At 37.6% G+C, this 21,993-nt stretch overlaps 1 protein-coding gene and 1 long non-coding RNA gene across 5 annotated transcripts in view; one reads left to right on the top strand and one right to left on the bottom strand.

Annotated features, from left to right (window-relative positions):
* Positions 1-9,205, bottom strand: part of pitpnm3 (PITPNM family member 3) — a 64,730-nt gene extending 55,525 nt beyond the window's left edge. For all 4 annotated transcript variants that reach the window (XR_008361355.1, XR_008361356.1, XM_053507733.1 and 1 more), the window contains exon 1: positions 8,949-9,205. Coding sequence is in view for 1 of the 4 variants with exons in the window: in XM_053507732.1 (XP_053363707.1) it covers positions 8,949-8,973 (25 nt within the window). In the remaining 3 variants the exon portion in view is untranslated. The remainder of the gene's footprint in view (positions 1-8,948) is intronic.
* Positions 9,084-9,592, top strand: LOC128533462 (uncharacterized). The gene is made up of 2 exons (XR_008361357.1): positions 9,084-9,171; positions 9,330-9,592. It is a non-coding gene; the product is annotated as an uncharacterized LOC128533462 (long non-coding RNA).
* Positions 9,593-21,993: the final 12,401 nt, after the last annotated feature.

The raw sequence follows: 21,993 nt of genomic DNA, 5'->3' as shown, positions 1-21,993 counted from the left end.
AAAAGATAGATCAATTATATACTGTAAATTATGTACAGGCTTATTGGTTATTTTCTATGTATTAAATGCCAATTGTTGTCACAAATGAGAATCAAAAATCAGCCAGTTTGGCAACTACAAATGTAGCATACTATTAATCTAGTTCATGTCTAATTCATGTCACAGTTTTAAGGTGTGGTGATTCTTTTCATCATATAGCTCTTATTTGCATGATTGTTTTTATTCTTTCTAAAGTAAACTAACTGATAATAAGGCCATTTTTAATTTCTTTTAAATGAACAGAAGAAATAAACTGCCTTATTTCTGTTGCAATGTGAAGCTCCCTCACTTACAGTACATTATAAAAAGTCAAGAGGTCAGACCAATCACAGGAAATGCTGGGGTTCATGTTGAGTTCAGGTCTTCATTTGAACCCTTGAAAGCATAACCAACAGAAAACTTAAAGGGCAAGCTGTGCTCGCTTTTCTGTGGAATAGATATCTAAAATAAGAGCATGATATTATAAAAGCGTGGTCACATTGGTTGTGTAATTTGTCTCTTTGCTCCACAATTTTTATTCTGACTACCCACACATGCACTTGGAGCTCAATACCACTGAACATGTCTTGCAACATAAAGGTAATAAAATATATCAAACAAATTGGACTTCCAATGACTGCAATAAAGAAACAGTAGTTAAAAATGTGAATATTTTCCATTTAAAAAAGCAACTAACTCAATATATGCAAAACTTTTATAACTGCATGTCAATAAGGAATGGTTAAATTTGCATTGATTTTTTTAAACAAAAGGTTAAATACTAGCTTAACAAATTAATGAGTGCTTTTTTTTTTTTTTTTCAAACATGTCAAACAAAATGATAAGGCCACATGTAAAGCTTCTGCTTTAGTACATTTTAAACAATGAAATAGAAAGAAACACTCACTTACAATACCTCTTATCCGGTTGAATTTGGAATCGCCAATTAGCCTACAGTGGAAGTAAACCAGAGTACCCAGAGGAAACCCACCAAACCTGGGGAGAATGTGCAAGCTCCAAGCACACAGATCCAGCGCAGTAGTCGAACATGTGACCTTGAAGATGCCAGGCCACAGTACAAACCATAATCCATTTAATTATTTTCATTCTACTCCTAATTGCAAATCTAAGCTTCTGGAAATTAGGAGCATCAGAGATGACAATTTTGCTTAACTACCAGCATCTCCAACAAAAAATTAAATTAATAAATTAATAAAAATCTCACACATACTTGCACACACGCACGCACACCTTTAAATATGTCACCATTTTGATTGTGTTTCCCCACAGCATATGTGCAGTGTGGCTGGTAAACACTTCCATCTGGTAGCTCTCCGCCTGAAGTAGCACTCTCCACTGTGAAACACTTCATATGGCTTTCTAACCCTGCAAACACTGATGTGCTAATAAAATGTTTAAATGTGCCACCCCTAAAAAGACAAAGACACTTAATCCACTACATTCTTTAGTTAGTTACTAAGACCCCCATATAAACTACTACACACAAGCAGTATGCAAAACAAATGACAGTAACATTTGGGGAGGCGAACAGAGAGATGTTTGAGCAATTAATGAAGAGACAACGGCTGAGCTGTCAGTTAAATATAAGTATTCTTTTACGTAGTCATAGCACTAAAGAAATTGAACCTTTAATGCTTTATAGGGGTTTGGGCACTTGATGGTAAACCAGAAAACTGTCACATTGCTTTTGATCCAGCTTTAAACGTGGTAAAAAAAATAAAATGCATGACTGTAAAATTGAAACGCAGTCATAAACTAATATGAACAAAGTACAAAGTACTTCTCTCAGTTGTACAGGATTTAGCAATGGTCATTTAAAAATACTTTATAAAGCATGTTCTTAAACCAGTCCTCAGGGATCCATCCTTGTGTTGTGTGAGTTGGGATAGAATAAAAATATGGACCCCTAGAGAGGTCCTGAGGACTAGTTTGAGATATACAGAAAAATCTGGCTGCTGCTGTAACCACAGACTGAAGCTTGCTTTTTAGAAAAAAGTATCCATCAAACACTTGTCAGTTACTGTTATATTCTATTTACAATTTGACCATTTAGGGGCAATGCACAATCTTCCTGAAATTGTCTGAAATAATCATCTCAGTATAACAGGATATCTGTGATATATGTGGGCTGTGAAAAATTCAACCTTATTCTCCTTCATCTACTCACAGCACGGCTGTGGTCACTCAATTAAAAATATAAAAAAAATCTAAATATTACAATTTTAACTGAATTAACAGACTAACTGGTGCTCTGTTGCTGTGTTTAAACAATTACACACACACAGCCTGCCTGGCCGAATAAAGTCACCACCTGGATTTACATAAGCAAAGCAAAAAGCGTCATTGAATAATTACCACAGTAATTAATATGGTTTTGTAGGCAACAGGGTATTTAACCCTAACTGATGCAGTAAGAAGCTTCTAATTTCTTTAATACCCATACAAGACATGTGTGTGACTCTGTTTTAGAAGGATAAAATTATTGGCCTGTATCAAGCGAAGAAAACAACTAAGGAGATTGCCAAAACTACTAAAATGGGGTTAGAAACTATCCAAAACATTATTAAAACCTGGAAGGATAGCGTCAAACCATTATGTTTAAAAAAGAAATGTCAGAAAAAAAAAGAGTTTGAATGATTATGATTAGACAGCAATTAAATCGTGAAATTGTTAATAAAAAAACACCACAGTAGAACTTACGGCTATTTTTAATAGTGAAAGTAAGAGTTTATCCACATGTACAATGCAAAGAAAACTCTTTAAGAATAAACTGCTGTATAGCCTTACGCAAACCACATATCAGGAAGGCTAATCGGAAAAAAAAGTCTTAAATTTGATCTGAAACATAAAGAATAGACCGCGGAGCATTGGAAAAATGTTGTGTCGTCTGATGAGTTTAGATATAGCCTGTTCCAGGATGGTCTGGGGAAGAAGAAAGGCAGATGATGTGATCCACCCACCCCTCCAGTAACAGTGTTACGATCTGGTGTACATCTGTTGGTCAAGTGTAGGTTCAACAATGTCATGTGCCCAAATAATTAGGTCAGCTGACTACCTGAGTATACTGAACGACCTGATGGCATGGGCATATTCCAAGATGACAATGCTACAATTCATCAAGCTGAAATTATAAAAGAGCGTTTCATGGAGCATGAGACATCATTTCCCCAATGGATTGGCCACCAAAGCATCCAGACCCTAACCTCACTGAGATTCTTCTTGATTTGACTTTATGCAGCAGTCTGGCTCTCCCATCATTAATACAAGATCTTGGGGAGAAATTAATACGACTCTGGACTGAAGTAAATGTTATGACATTACATAAGCTTATCAAAACAATGCCATGGTGAATACATGAGGGAATCAGAGCAAAAGGCAGTGCAATATTATAATATTCATTCAGATGTTTTCTATACTGCGTGAAACACACTGATTTCGACAAGAGGTCTCCCTAACTTTATGGTTCAGTAGGCCATAAAATATGCTTGAGCACTCCCTATTATACAATTGTTTGTACAATTTTAAATACAAGTGGTATACATTCCTACTGTGTTAATTTGTAAAATACAACAGAACTTCTGGCACCGATTTGCTTTTAGGTGGCTTTTCCCTGTAAACACTGCAACCTAGCTGTGATTCACTTAACGTGAACGTGCTAGGAACCCTATTGACCTGTTACATTTTTTATTACAACATATGTTCTTCTTCTTCCTCCATACCAATCTCTACATCATAAAGACAATAGGTTAACAGATAGTACTCCTTACTGCTCATCAGGCAAGTGAAAAAGGCTTATTAAGCCCAATGTAGCTGGGTACTTGCTCATGAATTTTGAGTTCTACAAAAAACTCTGATACCACTCATTTTGGGGTCATTCAAAACAAAAAATTCTTAAACATAACATTTTTATTTTTTTTTTATTTAGCTTACATAATATGCAAAATATGTTTTCCTAACTATTCAGCACTATATGAACATTAATAAAAACTACTGCAGCACATGATTAATCCAAACTTACAGCAGTTTTAGCAGCTATTTGACAAGGTTAAGTTAATACTGTTATAACTTAAATAGTATTCACAAAGGGACCTACTAGTACCTGATACAGTCTCCCTCAAGTTATCCACCGGGGGGCACTTCTTATAGTGGTTGGTTAAATTTATGAACAGGCCCAAATTCAGCCAATCAGATTTTTTAAATGGATCTATCAGCAAAAGACTTTATACGTAATTTAATCTTTGTTCTTTAATGTTCTGTGTATCTTGGCAAGAACTGGCCTCTAGGGATGCTATTTTTAAAGAGTACATGGACACTGCAAATTGTCACTTGAAGCAACATGTGTTTTTGGTGGTCTTATACAGTGAATAGTTGACCAACTACTTTATGTTCACTGCTTCAGTGACCATCTGAGAGATGCATAATCTGATTCTAAACTCTTTAAAGGAGTACCAGGATGCTGTTTCTTCAGCCTTTGAAATTTCAAATAGAAAATGGACCTACAGTTGAACCACCTTGTTCAACTCCAGTCTCACAAATGACTGAATTGGTGACTCTCCTGAAAGTCTCTTAATTAGCCTTACTAGGCATTCTTGAAATGAAAGTGCCTAAGGTAAATCAGATTGTGCTATGCAATCTACACTAACAACTGTGTTTTTTACATAGCATATAGCACCTTAAACTATCTGAGAAATGCATTAGGGGCTCCTATGTCTAAACCCTCCTTCTGGCCATCACCATGGTCTACAGAAAAACTGGATGGCCATCCCCATGATATGTCATTCTATGGGCAGCACCAGGTAAGCCTCATCATGTTTGCATTTATCCAGTTATTTACAGGACCACAGTAAGGGACTAGTTCAGTTACATTCTCAGGAATATATCCAAACAGCATTGACTTAAGCAGTCATGAATGACTGTGTGATTGCTTGCTCCCTGTCTTTCATGCTTACCCTCTGTCTTCTGCTCACAAAAGACTGCAGGGTAGCAGCGAGCACGGACCTGCTGTCTGTTATTGCCTCTCATAGAAGTCTATTTTTAGCTCAGCACTCTAACCAAATGGTTGTGCAAATTAAATAGAACAGAGAGACCTGAAAACGTATTGTTTGATGCAAAGTCATTAACGATGTTGGATATAGCATCACTGTATCAATCCAAAACATATTCATAATTGCATATAATATAATTGAATCATAGTAATTCTGCTCTGATTGAAAAAAGACTTGATGAAATGTGATGGCATTAATATTTAATGCAATAAAGGCTTAACCTATAGCTATAAATTTGTTAAACACATTGCTAATTATATGAAATAAAATGATCTGCTTTTATTGACTCCCTCAAAATTACTTCAGCTAAGGTGTAAAACAACCTTAATATAAAATATAGAAGGCTAGGCAAAATAACACTTAGATGTTTATTATGATAATTAAAGTATATTAATATTGCAGTGGGCTGAAATGAAATAACAGATGACTTTTATAATTGAGTCTGACAGAAGTGATAAAGATTTTTTTAACAAATGCCGAAAAAGGATTTACTCTTTTAACCTAGGCAGGCTGGACATGTGAGAAGTCATTCACATCACCATAGCAACAACAGAAAAAAGTACAAGCACAGCAGGTTATATTTAATCCTCCTATTGATGCCCTGTCAAATTGATTGTTGCATTTTAAGCTGTTTGAACCTATTAACAAATTTTTATCACCACATTTAACGTTACAAAAATATTACTAAATGACACCAAAATCTTTTACATGAGTTATTCTTCCCACACCCTCTTAAATTACTTAAATTCATTTATTGGCAACATATGTGCCTCTTAAAATTAGTATCTTAAACAACACTTATAATGGGATTTCCTATAAAGCATAAGGAAAACCTGCTGATTAGCTAACATTTTCATGGGTAGAATGTAGGTCATGCAGTGGCCATAAACCAATTTATACACTATAATGATATTAAAAACCAACAAAACCCAGTGAACTACTTAATACCCTTTTTACTATTATATGTGGCTACAGTTTTTTTTATAAACCAAAAAAAAATATTACCCGTCCTTTTTCCTGTCACACATCTTCTGCTTGAATGTTTTACAAAAAGAAAAATCTAATGTTCAATCAGAAACAATTTTTAAACAGCATGGCTGTGCATTTACACATGTTTCCAATTAATTTTGTTCTTTGATGCATGTGTGATAATTGACAACATTATGACACATCCTATAAAAAATGACTGGCAGGAAAATGAAAGGCTATAAATTAGTGTTGGAAATCCTGTTACTGCCTTTGTAGAGGAAAAACAAACCAATCTGCCCACCATTATCTCCCCACATTTTCTTCAGTTTAAATACTACACATCAATCTGTTACAAAGCAATAACAATATTGCTATATTGCTTATGTATAGAGTGAGAGAGAGAGAGAAAGAGAGAGAGATGGGAAGAGCCCTGTAATGAAATAGGTGGCATTTGACAAGCATTATTCCATATGTTAATGTCTCGTTTAGGCTGTTAGCAAATACCTTTCACACAGCATTTCAAAAGCGTGACACAATGGTTAAAGGTAATTATGTTAAATTAAAAGGTTGCTTTGAAAGATCACTAAGCCCTTACTATTCAAGAGCAGGATTCCATCTGCTCTTACACAGCTTACCTTGAACTGATTCAAAAATTCCTATGCACACTGAAAATTTCCCTACTCAGGTATAGATTGTGTTGTGGTAACAAATTTTAGGTGCAACAACAGTGCAGGAAATCATCAACAAGTAAGAACGAGACATCCAGTAAAATTGTCCCAGTCTCAATGACAGAACTAACATTAAGCTGTTACAAAGCATAAGGATCTTAATTACTTTCTATTCAGGCTTATTTTATTATTTAAGCTGCAACAACTAGTTTTTACGAAATTAAATCTCAATGTAAAAATGTAAATAATTTTGGATGTTTATACTGCATGTGTTTACTTAACCAACAACAAAAAGTGTAAATGTCTGCATTTTCATAGCAACACGTGGGTTTTTCGTCTCAAAATTAGGACAAACCAGTTGGATTTCGATTGCATAACAGTGTCTGGTAAAGACCAAACTGACCCAGTTGGATCTCCACATTATTTGTCAAATAGGTTAGGATATTTTTTTTTATAAAAAAAAAAATAAAGAAAGAAATGGGATATTACTTTTAGATTATAAGTCAGTCATACTGTATACATATGCTAAGGATTATATACAGTTGCATAATATATCCACTATGTATATACTTTGTATTTCAAATTCAAATTTTATTTGTCACATACACAGTCATACACAGTACGATATGCAGTGAAATGCTTATATATATTCAGTATATATACTGTGTATATACAGTATACAGATGGAAATTAACATACACACTATTAGCATGTTCATAAACCACAGTGTGCGTAAGTTTAAGCGCATGTTTGAAGTGTGTGCATCGCCTCGCTGTAGACAGTGTTAATATCGTTCTCGCAGATTATCAACCCAGATTCCCTGAACAAAGGTTGATGCAGACTCCTACAAAAAGAGACAATTTGCTTGCATAATGTAGACACAGTTCGTAGCTGATCTTCACAGTTAAATACACTTAACTTTAACAATATCCATGTAAGATTGGGGGAATGGGACGGGTATGGGAAGGAATTGTTCTGCTACCTTTTTCCTCAGGCACAGATTTTGTATATACATACAATATATATATAAAACAAACACACACACACACACACTGCTTTGCGGCAATGACAATTGCTAAAAGCGCTATACAAATAAAAATTGAACACACACACATACCTTTATATATATTCATTTATTCATCTTCTGATGAAGGGCACACAAACTCACACATGGGCAATTTGGGAACATTGCATGTTTTTGAACTGTGGGAGGAAACCGGAATCCCAGAAGGAAACCCAAACCAGGGAGAACATGCAAACAGACCCCAAGGCGGGAATCAAATCCAGACCCCGGAGGTGCAGGGCGACAGTGCTAACCACTAGGCCACTGTGCCTCCATATACACTCTTGTTTTGGAAAGACATTGAACCAAGGATGATATTACAGATCTTAGACTCATTATTTACTCCACGTTCAATTTGCAAAGATAATTTTGTGGGATTCCTGCATTTTGATACTTCACTTCCGGCACCAACTAGAGTATAAAAATGTACACAGCAACAAAAATGATAGTGTGTGTGTGTGTGAGAGAGAGAGAAAAGCAGAACCTTTACACTAAAGTACTACTGACTTTTGTAAAAATATTGCTATCAAACATTACACTCTCTGTAGTGTAGACCCTGCTACACCATATTGAACAGAATTATCACTTTCTACCAACTACCAGTTGCCATAAACGGTCCATAAACAGAAGATCTGGTAATATATACGTAAAGCAAGCGTGCCATTGACTACCTTTAGCAACTGTTAAAATTGCTAATCGTCATCATATCTCTAGTATCGTGTATATAATGATGTGCATCGCTAAACTTACACAATGTGAAACAAAAGCAATCTGAACTCCAATAAGGCCTGCTCTTTATTAAACTGATCACATTTAAACTAATACGTGTTTATGTGTTTCTTTACAATCGACACACTATATGTATAAGACCTTCTATTGGTGTAACACATTGTAAACCGAGTGGTTATTTTATTATAAAAGCTGAAGTAATGCATAATGCGTTGCGAAATGTAAGTTTGCAAACATTATATACTAATAACTATAGGTGCATCGAGCACGTGATTAGTGATTAGTATTGACTGCGCGCTATTCCGAGCGCGTGAACCCCACGCATTCCTGCACATCAGCGAGCAAAGTAGCGCAGTGACTGTCTCTACCTGTTAACCAAATACGGCATGACAATGACCACACCGAAGCTGTATATGAGGGGAAACTGTAACTTACCCTTGCCTTTTGTCTCCTTAGCCATTTCGTAGGTATGCGTTTTTCCTGGTTTCCCCGCCGTCCAGAAGACAGAAGAATGTCACAGTTAGTTTGGACGGCGCGCACGTCTCCGTGCAGCGGGGAGAGACACGCGCCACCTCCAAGCTCCACACAGTAATCTCCGCTTCAGTCGCATTCTGCCTGTTCAGCGCATTCTGCCTGTAGGGAGTCCGACTCATGAAAGGTAAAACACAGCTTCTGTTGAACGCGCACGCACGTGTGTGCGAAGCGCCTTATGTTCGACTGCCTCCAGCGGCGCAGGCGACTGCTCATCGTTTTTCATACTGTGACGGTTTGAAATTCAAATTGTATTAAATCAAAACACAATCTTCCTTCTCTAAGGGCATTCCACGATCCGTGATTCAGAAGAATCAAGATTGTGGCGTCTATAAATGGCATTGTCCATAGAAGCCATGGGCAAGTAGCAAATGTATGTTATTGGTTGCAGCTTTAACCTGGATTCAAGTGGATAAAGCTAGCTTCACTTCAAAGTGGCCACAGATAGGACAAGGGACATAGACAACAGAAAATAATGTTTCAGAACTAGAGACCTATTGTTGATGTTGTCAGGACCCATTAAAGCAATAAAACATGTTAACACCCCAGACATCTCCTGGACTAGTTTGTTGAAGTCCTCAAACTCATCTCAAAGACACCAAAAGACCTCATTAACAATCTTGAGTTTCTTTGGGTTTTTTTAACCAGAAGGTTAACTAATACTAGTATGCATACCCACTGGGAGCCTAGATGTTAGGGTCAATGAGCAAGGACAAAAAGGAAATGTATTTAGTTTCTGCTAGAGGTGGCACCAAATGGGTAGCATTGCTACTAATGCTCTGGTACACCAAATATCACATTGGCTTATGTGCTAGTACAGACAACAGCATGGTGGCTTGTACGATGGTGCTGCAATAGAACATTGCCTGCGGTCTGCCGAAATCCCCCTGCTGGGATGTTTTGGACATTCCTTCAAACAAAAAAAAAAAATTGTATAAGATGTTTAATATTTAAAAGTACACACACACAATTATATATATATATATATATATATATATATATATATATATACACACACACAGTAGGTGCATCTCAATAAATTAGAATATCATTAAAAAGTTTATTTATTTCAGTAATTCAGTAATTTAAATAAAAAAAGTGAAACTTGTTTATAGAGTTTATTAAACTGGTATATTTCATGTGTTTATATCTTTTAATTTATGATGATTATGGCTTACCCATATGTATATATCCATTGGAAATTCATTTGGATAGCTCTGGCATATACTGTGAATACATTTTGTATGTTGTAGGACATCTTTATCTTCTATCCACTTTAGCAGTGAAAAGGGAAAGTAATTGCATGTGTGTTTCAAAAATAATTTGTGCATGTGTCCTTCCACCAAAACAGAGAAAGAAGAAAATCCAGACACAGTCAAGACTATTCTTAATTCTCCTCTCACACAAAGTCTGAAAGAAGAAACCTAGACACTGTCGAGACAATTTCTTAATTCTCTTCTTACAAAGAGTCTGTGTAAGAGGGGAATTATAAAAAAGTCTTGACGGTGTCTAGATTTTCCTCTTTCACAAGAAAAGTGGTCAAAATCTCCCCAGTGAATGCTTTAAGCTGATCCGTGGGATTGTTTTTAAAAATTGGGAAAGTGTGTTTAGATTTATTCAAACTCCGTCCCCCTTAGTGGACTGCCAATACAATGGCTTACTGCAACAAATTATGTTCACTATGCTGAAAATCTGTTGGGTATATTAGATAGTGCACCACTCCATACCTATAAATATAATACATATATATATAAATATATATATATATATATATATATATATATATATATATATATAAATATAAAACGTATATTAGTAATAGTACTAATATACTCTATGGCCAACCATATGTAAACAACTGACCATAATTCCCATAATGGACCTACAGTACACCAAAGTGCTCATGCTGTACCATTTACAATTTTCCTTCAGTGCAATGAAACCTGTTGCATGACAAATCAGCATGACCATGTCCCTGATCACAGTGCAAGGTCCATGAAGACATGGTTTGGCAAAACTGGTGTAAAAAATACAAATGGCCTGGACTGTTCCATGACCTCAATCCCACTCAACGATAAAATTAATTGAAATTCCAATATCACTAGGTCGTCTCACTTGACATCACTGCCTGACCTCCCTAATGCTCCAGTGGCTAAATTGGCAAATCACCACAGCCATGGTCTAAAATCTGCTAAAAAGCCTCATCAGAAGAGTGCAGGTTATTATAAGAACAACAGGAAAGTTAATCTGGAGTTTGTTCAAAAAGCACATATGAGTGTTACGCCAGTTGTTTGCAGACATTTGAGCATAATTCACATGTAAAATATCTAGTATGTTGACTCAAATTAAAATTTTGTTTGTCACGCACACAGTATGACATGCTGTGAAATGCTTATTATGACTAACTTTGATCAGAACATATACGTATACACTTCAAATAAAAATCTTCTATGCTGACATTACAGGGAAGCAACTTTGAATTTGAACCTAATTCAGTAAAATGATACAAACAAGAATAGTGTACATATTAGAGAAAGTTTGTCTTAGTGAATGATCCTTGTGAGGATTTACACTTCAGCACATCCATGTAGGATGCAGTAGATAAATCTTGCGGTGTAATATATTATATATTCTCATATATAATACACTGAATTTTGCAAGGGTGACGAACTCTTTTTCCTTCAAATAACATTACAAATTTACCACAAAAAAAAACACAAAACCAAAAACAGGCACATGACTTAGGAGAACATAACAAGGTGACCTAATTGCCATTGACAGAATAGAGCATAGAGCTTAAAATAACTTTCACTTATTCCTATATCCCTCTTTCTTTTTTCAAAAAAGGAAGGTACATCAAGCTTAAGCTAAAAGAATGAACAAGAATAACAAAGGGGTTTGCTTACTGAACTTGAAGCAACAAGATATGACACACTCGGACAGTTTCTGGTTTCCACCAAGCTGATAGGTTGTAACAGGATTGTGTAGTGAGATACAGTATATTAAAAAAAAGGCTGATGTGAAAAGACTTGGAAGGTTCTGTTCTTTCTGAGAGCCATAACCAAAAGAAATTTTAGCCTACTGTATTTTCACTGAGTGCACAGCATCTAAAGGACTACGTATATAGCTATTAATATTGTTTGTTGATCTTCCGCTGTTCTCGTTAAAGGGTCGCCACAGCGGGCCATCCAATCCGCACAACGATTTGGCACAGGTTTTATGCTGGATGTTTTTCCTGACACAACCTTTCGATTTTATCCGGGCTTGGGACTGGCACTGCACCCAGTGGCTGGACTTTGGCAATTGGTTGGGAATCGTACCCGGGCCTTTCGCATGTATATATACTGTAGCTATTATTATATTATATACATTTTATATATGGCCTGCTGGGACCAAAGGCCAGCCCACCTGTGGGTCGAATCCCACAAAAAATCCAATAAAGCACAAACCAGCAAAAAAAAAAAGTCACTGTAGGCTATGACATAAAGATATTAGAACACACTCAAACTTATTATAGACTGCCACTTCTGGGCTTATGAAGCAAAGATTACAACTATTTTAACGAGAGCACACACCGCGAGATTCCACAGAGCCATGTCCTGGGGGACCAGAGCCACCCTGATGGCACAGGGGAAAGCTAAAACCTAGATGATTTTAATGCTATGGGCCATGGGTATATTATATCTTATTATATATTTTACAGTGTATTACAGTATACAGGTTTGATATATTACAGTTTTCAGATTCCTTGCTCATCTTACATCTTGGAAAGATGCCAATATCCTCCTTTATGCAAAAAAAGGTTTTAAAAAATCAAGCAGAGGATACAATTATTGTGTCTTCTGATTTAATTAAGTAAAAAAGGGGAATTTGAGATATGGGATATGCATATAAGTTTAAGATAATAATAATAATAATAATAATAATAATCAATTTGGCTGCTATTTTTCTTTTAGTAATGACAACCAAACAGTTGATGACATGGAGTAAATTACAAAAACTAGGTTCCTCCCCAAGCAATTGGTTTGAGACTACACCGAAAGTTTAGTCTCAAACCAAGTTTCCCAATAAAGAGTCTATATTATTTATCAGTTTTAGTAAAACTCTATATTTTCAAGTGAATTTATTAACTTAACTTAAACCACTGTAAAATCTCCTAAAAATGCTAATAGACTTTCAGTGAAGCCTGTCTGTCTCAGAGTGTTTATTGCAGACTTAAGTACACAATGTTTTAATAGGATAAAAGATGAATGCTTATTGGACAACAGGCTTTTAACACATCATTTTGAGTCCCATGAGTACACTTTCCACAGAATAATACATCTCAATGTTTATTAAACAGTAGGGGTGGGCATATCGATCCTTAATATCGATACTTTCGATATACAGTAGGGGTTATAACGAAAATGATCGATCCAAAAGTAAAAATATTTTTGAATGAGCTTTTTTAAACCAGTGATTTTATTTATTTTGCATGAAATATAATATTTAAAATGAGCTTGTATGTAACGCTTTCTCTTATAATATTCTCTTATTCCACTGTGTGGAAATATTTTACTGCTGTGAATGAAAACACAGCAAATTGCGACGTCTGTAAAAAGGTCATTTGCTGTGGTAACACCACCAACTTACACAAACACATAAAACGACATAACAAAGAGAGCTCAGAACTACAAAGAGAAAGACGGGAGGCAAATCTTCTAGACAGGGCCCGCCGGCAATGAGACAGAAGTCACTGGCAGAGTCCCTTCAGCTTCAGAAATATCCAAATTGCGAACACTGGTAAAATAATGTTTTTAGTCATATTGGATCTTCAGCATGAAGTGACATCACCATAGTTGTTGTAACAATACTTAACCATGGGTAATATAAACCACAAATTAACAATGCTTATACTAACCATAGTTTAACTGTGGTGTTTTTTGTAAAACTGCGGTTTTATATTAAAACTAAAGTGATTGTTTTGCCGGTGTTGAAAAATGGTAACACTTTACAAATAAAGTGTCATTTGTTAACAATGTATTACTGTAACAGTGTGTTTAATTTAACCATGGAAGGGACACTATAGGATTGCTTTTTTAAGCTACAAGTGAATAGGCTATAGACTAAAATTATTAATTTTGTAGATGTAATTATATTGTGTGCTAAAAATAAAAAAAAATATCGGTATCGGTATCGGCGATATTGGCCCTGTATTTACTTGGTATCGGTTCGATACAAAATTTTGCAGTATCGCCCACCTCTATTGAACAGTGCCCTCTTTGTCTCACCTGGAAGCATGGCTTCCCCTTATGATGATTGTTAGAACTCTTAAAGCAATCAAAGCTCACATTTAACTGTCACAGAAATAGCAATTAGCATGACTGAGGTTTCAAACATACTGACTCCAGTTACATTATTCAGTTATTTAGAGGCTGCAGGAATTATCTAAATTTAAGTATTGTTAATAAACTGTAAGTTCTGACAATTATTTTCTTACTGATTATTATTTTAATAAATTGGTCTCTGCAAGATCCTTCTTAGAAGAATAATTTGGGTTTTACAACCCTTAATTTCAATTCCTGAATCAAAATCTAGGTGCATATAAATATATTACAATATGTCTTGGTCATTAGAAGTTTTCCTGCTCTGCACACTGACTTTGAAGTTTGCCACCTGGAAAATTAATACTTTATAAGTGATTGGTGCCAAATTCCATAACCCTCATTTTGTTCAAAAATGCATTCCAGTGTTCAGCTGAGACTCATATGAAGCTTCTGCAGTCCCCCTGAGCTTAATCAAGTTGGTATTAGTGTATTAGAAAGACGGTGTATCTAGTACTAATTTACCTTTCTTCTTTCACCAGCAATATGGCTAGTTTCTGGGTGACAAACAGAGGCGGACAGAGTACACAGGTTCATTACTTGAGTAAAAGTACAGATACCCCTTGCTAAATTTTACTCAAGTACAAGTAAAAGTACTACAGTCAGATTTCTACGTAAAGGGGTCATACGGGCCTACATGCACTTTTTTAAGCTGTTTGGACTGAACTGTGTGTTAGGAGAGTGCGTACACAACCACTCTACGATGATGAAGAGCCGCCCAGTGGTTTTCTTTTCATTTATTAAAATAACATGCCCCAGGCCAATCGCAAATGCCTGTCGATGTGACGCCACACCGCAAGAGGCCGCTTCTACTATAGTTGATTGACACTGGTGTTTTAGCAAAGACCCGCCCCGAGTGAGAAGAAGCTGTCCGCCATTGTTTTTCGCCACTGGAGCAAAATGGCGCCTAAGCGAGTGTGGTGTACAGTTGTTGGGTGTAATGTACACAGCAGTTGTCATTTACTACCGACATCTGTGCCGCTGAGGACACAGTGGCTGAATTTTGTTGTTTGAAGCTAACGTCCCCGACGATCTACCTAAATGCGTTCATGTTTGCGCTAATCATTTTTCACTAGACTGCTTTATAAATGCGGGTCAATATAAAGCAGGTTTTGCTACGAAGCTGCTCCTAAAAAAATGGATCTGTACTAACTTCGTGTTCCTGCTTCATCTTCACCAGGCTTATGAGTATAATTTCTGTTTCAATGAATCTTTGCAGATCGCTTTTTGTAATAATCACGATGAATGCGGAGTTTAAGTTAACTTATACTCTCATAGAACATGGTTTTGGCCTCTTCTCTATGTACATCCGTCTCTATATAATTCCTAATCGCCCGTTTATAATAAACAATGCATTAAGGTGATTGTGTAGTTGCAAACGGTGTACGTAGTCGGAAAACTATATTATGCTTACCTTTGTAACGCTAGATGGTTTATAACGGTTTCTGTCGAAGATTAAGAAGTCATGTAAACACATCAGTAAACACATCGCGTCTGTATCTCTCTCAGTAAGCTTCTCTGCTTTTGTTGTTGTTGCTCGCGGCAGCGTAACAGCCCTTTAGCTGAGAACATCGTTATAAACCATCTAACGTAACAAAGGTAAGCATAATATAGTTTTCCGACTACGTACACAGTTTGCAACTACACAATCACCTTAATCCATTGTTTATTATAATCGGGGATTAGGAATTATATAGAGACGGATGTACATAGAGAAGAAGCATTAACCATGTTCTATTAGAGTATAAGTTAACTTACACTCCACATTCATCGTGATTATTAGAAAAGGCGATCTGCAAAGATTCATAGGAAAAAAAATTACTCACTGAGCCTGGTGAAGATGAAGCAGGAACACGAAGCGTTAGTACAGATCTATTTTTTAGGAGCAGCTTCCTAGTAAAACCTGCTTTATATTGACCCGCGTTTATAAAGCAGTCTGGTAAAAAATGATTATCGCAAACATGAATGCATTTAAGTAAATTGGCGGGGACGTTAGCTTTAAAAACTAAATTCAGCCACTGCGTCCTCAGCGGCTGAGATGTCGGTAGTGAATGACAACTGCTGTGTTCGCTATTACACCCAACAACTGTACACCACACTCGCTTAGGCGCCATTTTGCTCCAGCGGCGAAAAACAATGGCCGACAGCTTCTTCTCACTTGGGGCGGGTCTTTGCTAAAACACCAGTGTCAATAAACTAGTGTAGGAGCGGCCTCTTGTGGTGTGGCGTCACATCGACAGGTATTTGCGATTGGCCTGATTTTAGAAGGGGCATGTTATTGTAATAAATGAAAAGAAAACCACTGGGCGGCTCTTTATCATCGTAGAGTGGTTGTGTACGCACTCTCCTAACACACAGTTCAGTCCAAACAGCTTAAAAAAGTGCATGTAGGCCTGTATGACCCCTTTAAAGAAGCATGTACTAAAACAGGTTGCTGAGAACAGAGCTAGTTTTTACCAGTTAAAAGTAGTGTTTTTTTTACACAACCATTAAGAATTTTTAATTAAATATATTACAAACTTTTCATTAGGACCCTAAAGATCATATTAACATTTAATGAAAAATGGGTCTGGATGACCCCTTTTAAGTAAAAGTACTAAAGTAATTGTTTTTAAAAGTACTTGAGTATCAAGAGTACATTTTCGAAATATTGCAGTACTACTGCCACAGTGCTTACATTTATGTACAGAAATGTCCTACATGGAGTACATCTGAGTGGCTAACTACAGCTGGCAAATTGGTGGGTGTATGTGACTACCCAAAAGTAACCAAGAATGTAAAAAGCTGCATTATCGCAGCTAGCCAATCATTAAGTGCACTTTTCCGTAGATAGAATCTAGCATAGAAATGTAAGGAAGTTTATTTCAATGTACGTACCTTGACATGCTTCAGCAAGTTAGACGATACATTTTTGTAGGCAGTGATGAAGTTCTGTTTTGGTAAACACAGCAACACTTAAAGCGAAAACAGTCATTAACTTGTTCAAAAAATTTTAATAGTTTGCTGAGGTGGGGCCACGGGTTGGCACATTCCTGGGATGGACCTTCATCCATTGTTTCGTCCACGGTTTTGTCTCTTATCTTAATCATTATCTGACCATGGAGTTGACTTTGGCGGAAAGCTAAAGGTGATAGCTGATAGGTTGTCCCAATCAGTGGCGCCTGCACAATCCAATCGCGTTAGAGAGGGAAACAACAAATTTTTTAGAAGAAGTAACGGGTACTCACGCTTATGGATGGAAATGTAGCAGAGTAAAGAGTACAATATTTGCCTCTCAAATGTACTTGAGTAAAGTCATTAGTACTCCCCAAAAATGATACTAGAGTAAAGTACAGATCCCTCAAAATTTTACTTAAGTACTCTACTCAAGTAAATGTACTCCGTTACTGTCCGGCTCTGGTGACAAACTTCATGGTCAGTGTGCACAGCAGAAAATGGTATAATGGGTCTTTCTTTTTTCACACCCCCGTTCTCTATCCGCGGTCCAGGGCCGGGGGCTGAGAGGAGGAGCTGGCCGTTCGGTCGGGGTCTGGGCTGGTGGTCCTTTCCGCTGCTGCGGGGACCAGGGGGGGTCTTTCTGTCCCCACGACGGAGGGAAGTGGGTATATGGGGAGTGAGAGTGTGTATACTGTCTATTTTTGTGTGTTTACATGTGTGAGTGTGTGAATATTTGTTTGTGTGTATGAGGGTGGGAATGTATGTTTGTGTATGTGTGTGCCTGGCTGTCTACGTTTAGGTGTCAGGTCAGGTCCTAGACTCTACCTCTCTCAACATCCCAGGCCCCCCCTGCTTTGCCACCACACACAGCTGTGGGGTGCTCCCAGCCGCTGGTGGGTTGTTGGTTTCTGGCTCCGGGGCGGGGCGCTCGGGTGAGCGCTGGCTCACTCGCGGCGGTCGCTGGGCGGAATCTGGCTCTCCTGGCTTGGCTGGGCACCGGCTGGTGGATGGGGGGGGCCCTGGGATCTCTGGACCCAGGGACCGGACTGCCTCGGAGTGGACGACCACCGGCGGAGCCTGCGGTCCTGTCACCACGGCCCCCTGGGGCGTCTACACTGGGGCTGCTAGATGACCCCCCCTCTGGGCTCTCCGCTGCCCCTTTCGGGGTGGGGGGGCTGTCCCTGCGGTGGTTCTCCTGAGACTCCTGTGCTCTGGGGGGCCTCTGGATGTCTGGGACCCGTGTCTCCGCCGTATCTGCTCCATGCCTCGCGAGACGGGACTGTGGTCCCCCACACACACTATTAAACATTTACATGGAGGAGCCCTATGAACACAAGCGCGCTCACACACACAGGTGTGCACACAAACGTTCACACTGGTGTACAAACAGGTGCTCACACACACACTGTCTTTGCTGTTGCTTCAAAACAAAATGTTTATTTCAAAATATTTTATTAATCAACAGGTTTTGGGATTTGTGGTTTGCCGCGAGTCGTGCAGGTGTTGGTTGTGGCTGCGGTTTCTCTGCTGTTGTGTCTTCTGTTGTTTTTTTTCTCTTTTTCTTCGGCAGGTGCGGAAGCAAATTTTGATTGTATTCTCTCCCCCCTCCCCCCCCCCCCCCCTTTTTTTTTTTTTTTCTCTTTTCCCCTTTTTTTTTTTTTTCCCCTCAATTGTTTGTTTGTTTATTTATTTTTGTTCCCTTTTTTTTTCCTCTTTTTTTTTTTTTTTTACTCTCTTCTCTTTTTTTGGTCCCCCGGTCTTGTCTGTTATAATATGGGAAACAAAAAAAAAAAAAAAAAACAAAAAAAAAAATGGCTGTGAATGATGATAGAACAGCTACACATACACTCTATGTGTTATCTGTGATACTGACAGGCCGGAAAAAAAAAAAAAAAAAAAAAAAGAAAATGGTATAATGGCTAAGAACTGTAGTAACCACCATTTTGATGTAAGACAGACATAAAAACCTTTAAGCTAGAAAAGCTTTTGGCATTATATAAATGTTATAATTTGATTTGCATTTTAGGGAGTATTTGATCCCCTATCAACCAACAATAATTCTGGCTCCCACAGACTTTGAGGTTATGTGCTCATGTTGTACACAGATTAATTTAAGAAGGTGCTCCTAACAACAACTCATTACTGTATGTGTAAAAAACCAACTGTCCACAGAATCTCTATCTTCCATTCAAACATCACCACCATGGTCAAAACCAAAGATCTGTAAAAGGACATCAGGGACAAGATTGTAAACCTGCCCAAGGCTGGGATGGGCTACAAGACCATCAAGACCAGAACCTTGGATAAACAGAAAAGGATGCTGTTTTGGGGGGAAGAAAAAAATATGATTATTAACCTAAGAACACCAACCCTACAGTCAAGCACAGAGGTAGAAACATCATGCTTTTGGGCTGTTTCTCCGCTAAAGGTACTTTGCATTGAGGGGCCAATGCATGGTCCATGTATTGTAAAATTTAAAATGAGAACCTCCTCTCTTTTAACGTGCTGTCCATGATGAAAGCAGACGAGGTAACGTGGTCAGAATAGCACCAGTTACACAGCTCCCAATGTACACAGGACGATATCTTTTGGCACACTTACTTCTGAAGGTTGGTGCTCCCTGTGACTTGTGCTGGTATCTGTTGGTGTGTTACAAGCAGTGGTGGCTGGTCAATAATGTAATTATTTAACATAAGAATTATTTATTTTAATAATGAAATAAAGTAAATTAGTCACAATATTCCGCTGTATTTCCTAACATAATTTATTTACAAAATTGAAAAAATCAAAACTGTATTATGCTTATTTGTGTTCATGTATGCGGGGCGCCGGACAAACTTTTTGAAAAGCATGTGATTTGAGACTGAGCTATAATTGGATTTTTTCAAATCATCCTTGGGGCGCAGCACTGTACACCCCAAAGGCTTTTCAACAAGTCTTATAAACAGTCAGCAGATTGTTAGTTGATGTATTGAATAGTGATTGACACAGAAGCCAGCTAAATATAAGACAAAACTCTGTAATATCTCTGCTAAAATACCCCTTCGCAAGGCAATGGGATGAAGAGAGAAAAAAAGTTAAAGGCACTCCATTACTCTACTTCTCGGACAAATTGCTGGTAATTCCAATAAGCTTATCCTCTGCAACAGCGGTAGCTATGGTTTTTCCTTCCCTGGGATGGTCCTCATGAGAGCCAGTTTCATCATAACATTTGATGGTTTTGGTGACTCCACGTGGGGATACATTCAAATTTCTTTATATTTTTTGACCCAGTTTTACGCAAGCTTTAGCTGTCGGACAGATGGCCTCACATTTACCTCTAGAGTACTCTAATATACAGAGGAGTTCATGGTTGACTCAGTGACGGCATGGTTTCCAGGTTCTGTGGCTGCAAAACAAGCCACAGAATCCCTTCACTACCATACTTGATAGTCCCTATGTTTCTGCTGATATGCTAACCTTTGTTAATTAGTTGATTTTTAAAATGAAACTTTAATGTGTAATTTGCATGATGTTAATCTTTTGCACTGACAAAGCCAAAGAGGAACCTGAGCTGTGACAGCAGACAGTTAGAATAATTCATCAAGGCCTGCAGTGCTGTAGTTACACACATGACATATTAACATTAACCAGAGTGATTTATAAGAGGTTATTGTTAGAATGACAGCACTACATGGTTTAATGTGCTTAGCCATTAACCATATCTGTCTAATGAGTTGTCACACATTCACTGTGTCCATCAGGAAACCCAATCTCCCAGACTGTTATTTAGCCTACAAACATGGAAGGCATGGACTACAACTCCCAACAACACTCTTTTCTTTATTCAGGGTTTCCTGATTACTAACCTGCAACACCTGTGTTTAGTCAGACAGCACCTAATTAAAAGGACTCTGAGGTATTGTTCGTACAGTAGTATTTCAGCTACTACCAAGCCATTGTTTTGCTTGTGATATTTTGGTTTTACCCTTGACATTCTGGTTGTGCCTCGCCTGACTGTCGCATGTTTTGGATTTTCTGTTTTTATTAAATGAACCAACACTGATTTGCATTTGTTTTTGATTTAGAAGTGTTTTATTTTTTTTGCATCTACATTACTATTATAACATGAGATCAGTTGCAGAGCAGGTTCTATGGTAGCAGTTGCCCACTATATGATATCAATCAATTAATACATACACACCCATGCACACAGATAGAGTATTGTGGGGTATTTTTCCTGACATTTAATACATTAATGACTGCAAATTCAAATTTTATTTGTCACATACACAGTCATACTGCTTGTACCGCAAACCTTAACTGTGTTGAGTGCAATGAAATATTTCCGGCTTATATATTTTAGCTAAAAATAGGTGAATGGCAGTGTTTTCTGAAAGACAACACTTGTATGAGAGAAGGACTGTGCATTGTCAGGTGTCAGTGTTATTGGCGATGGCTGAATTCTGTAAGTTAAAGGTCAGGCTGCCTCACATTTATTTTGTTTAGAAATCTCTGCTTAGGAACAGAATGGTAATATTGGAGGAGCATGAAACCCTAGTATCACTAAGGGTATTTTTAGCCAGTCAGGGCTCTCCTGCTGCCTGAGCTGTCATTGAGTGATGTGGGCTAACACTGGGCTGTTCTTTCTTGCCTCAAATTGAGAACCA

Source organism: Clarias gariepinus, chromosome 11, assembly GCF_024256425.1.
Source record: "Clarias gariepinus isolate MV-2021 ecotype Netherlands chromosome 11, CGAR_prim_01v2, whole genome shotgun sequence".
In the NCBI taxonomy this organism is placed as follows: Eukaryota; Metazoa; Chordata; class Actinopteri; order Siluriformes; family Clariidae; genus Clarias; species Clarias gariepinus.
Note: the sequence above shows the minus strand (reverse complement) of the source record. Positions and strands in the feature narration are given on the sequence as shown.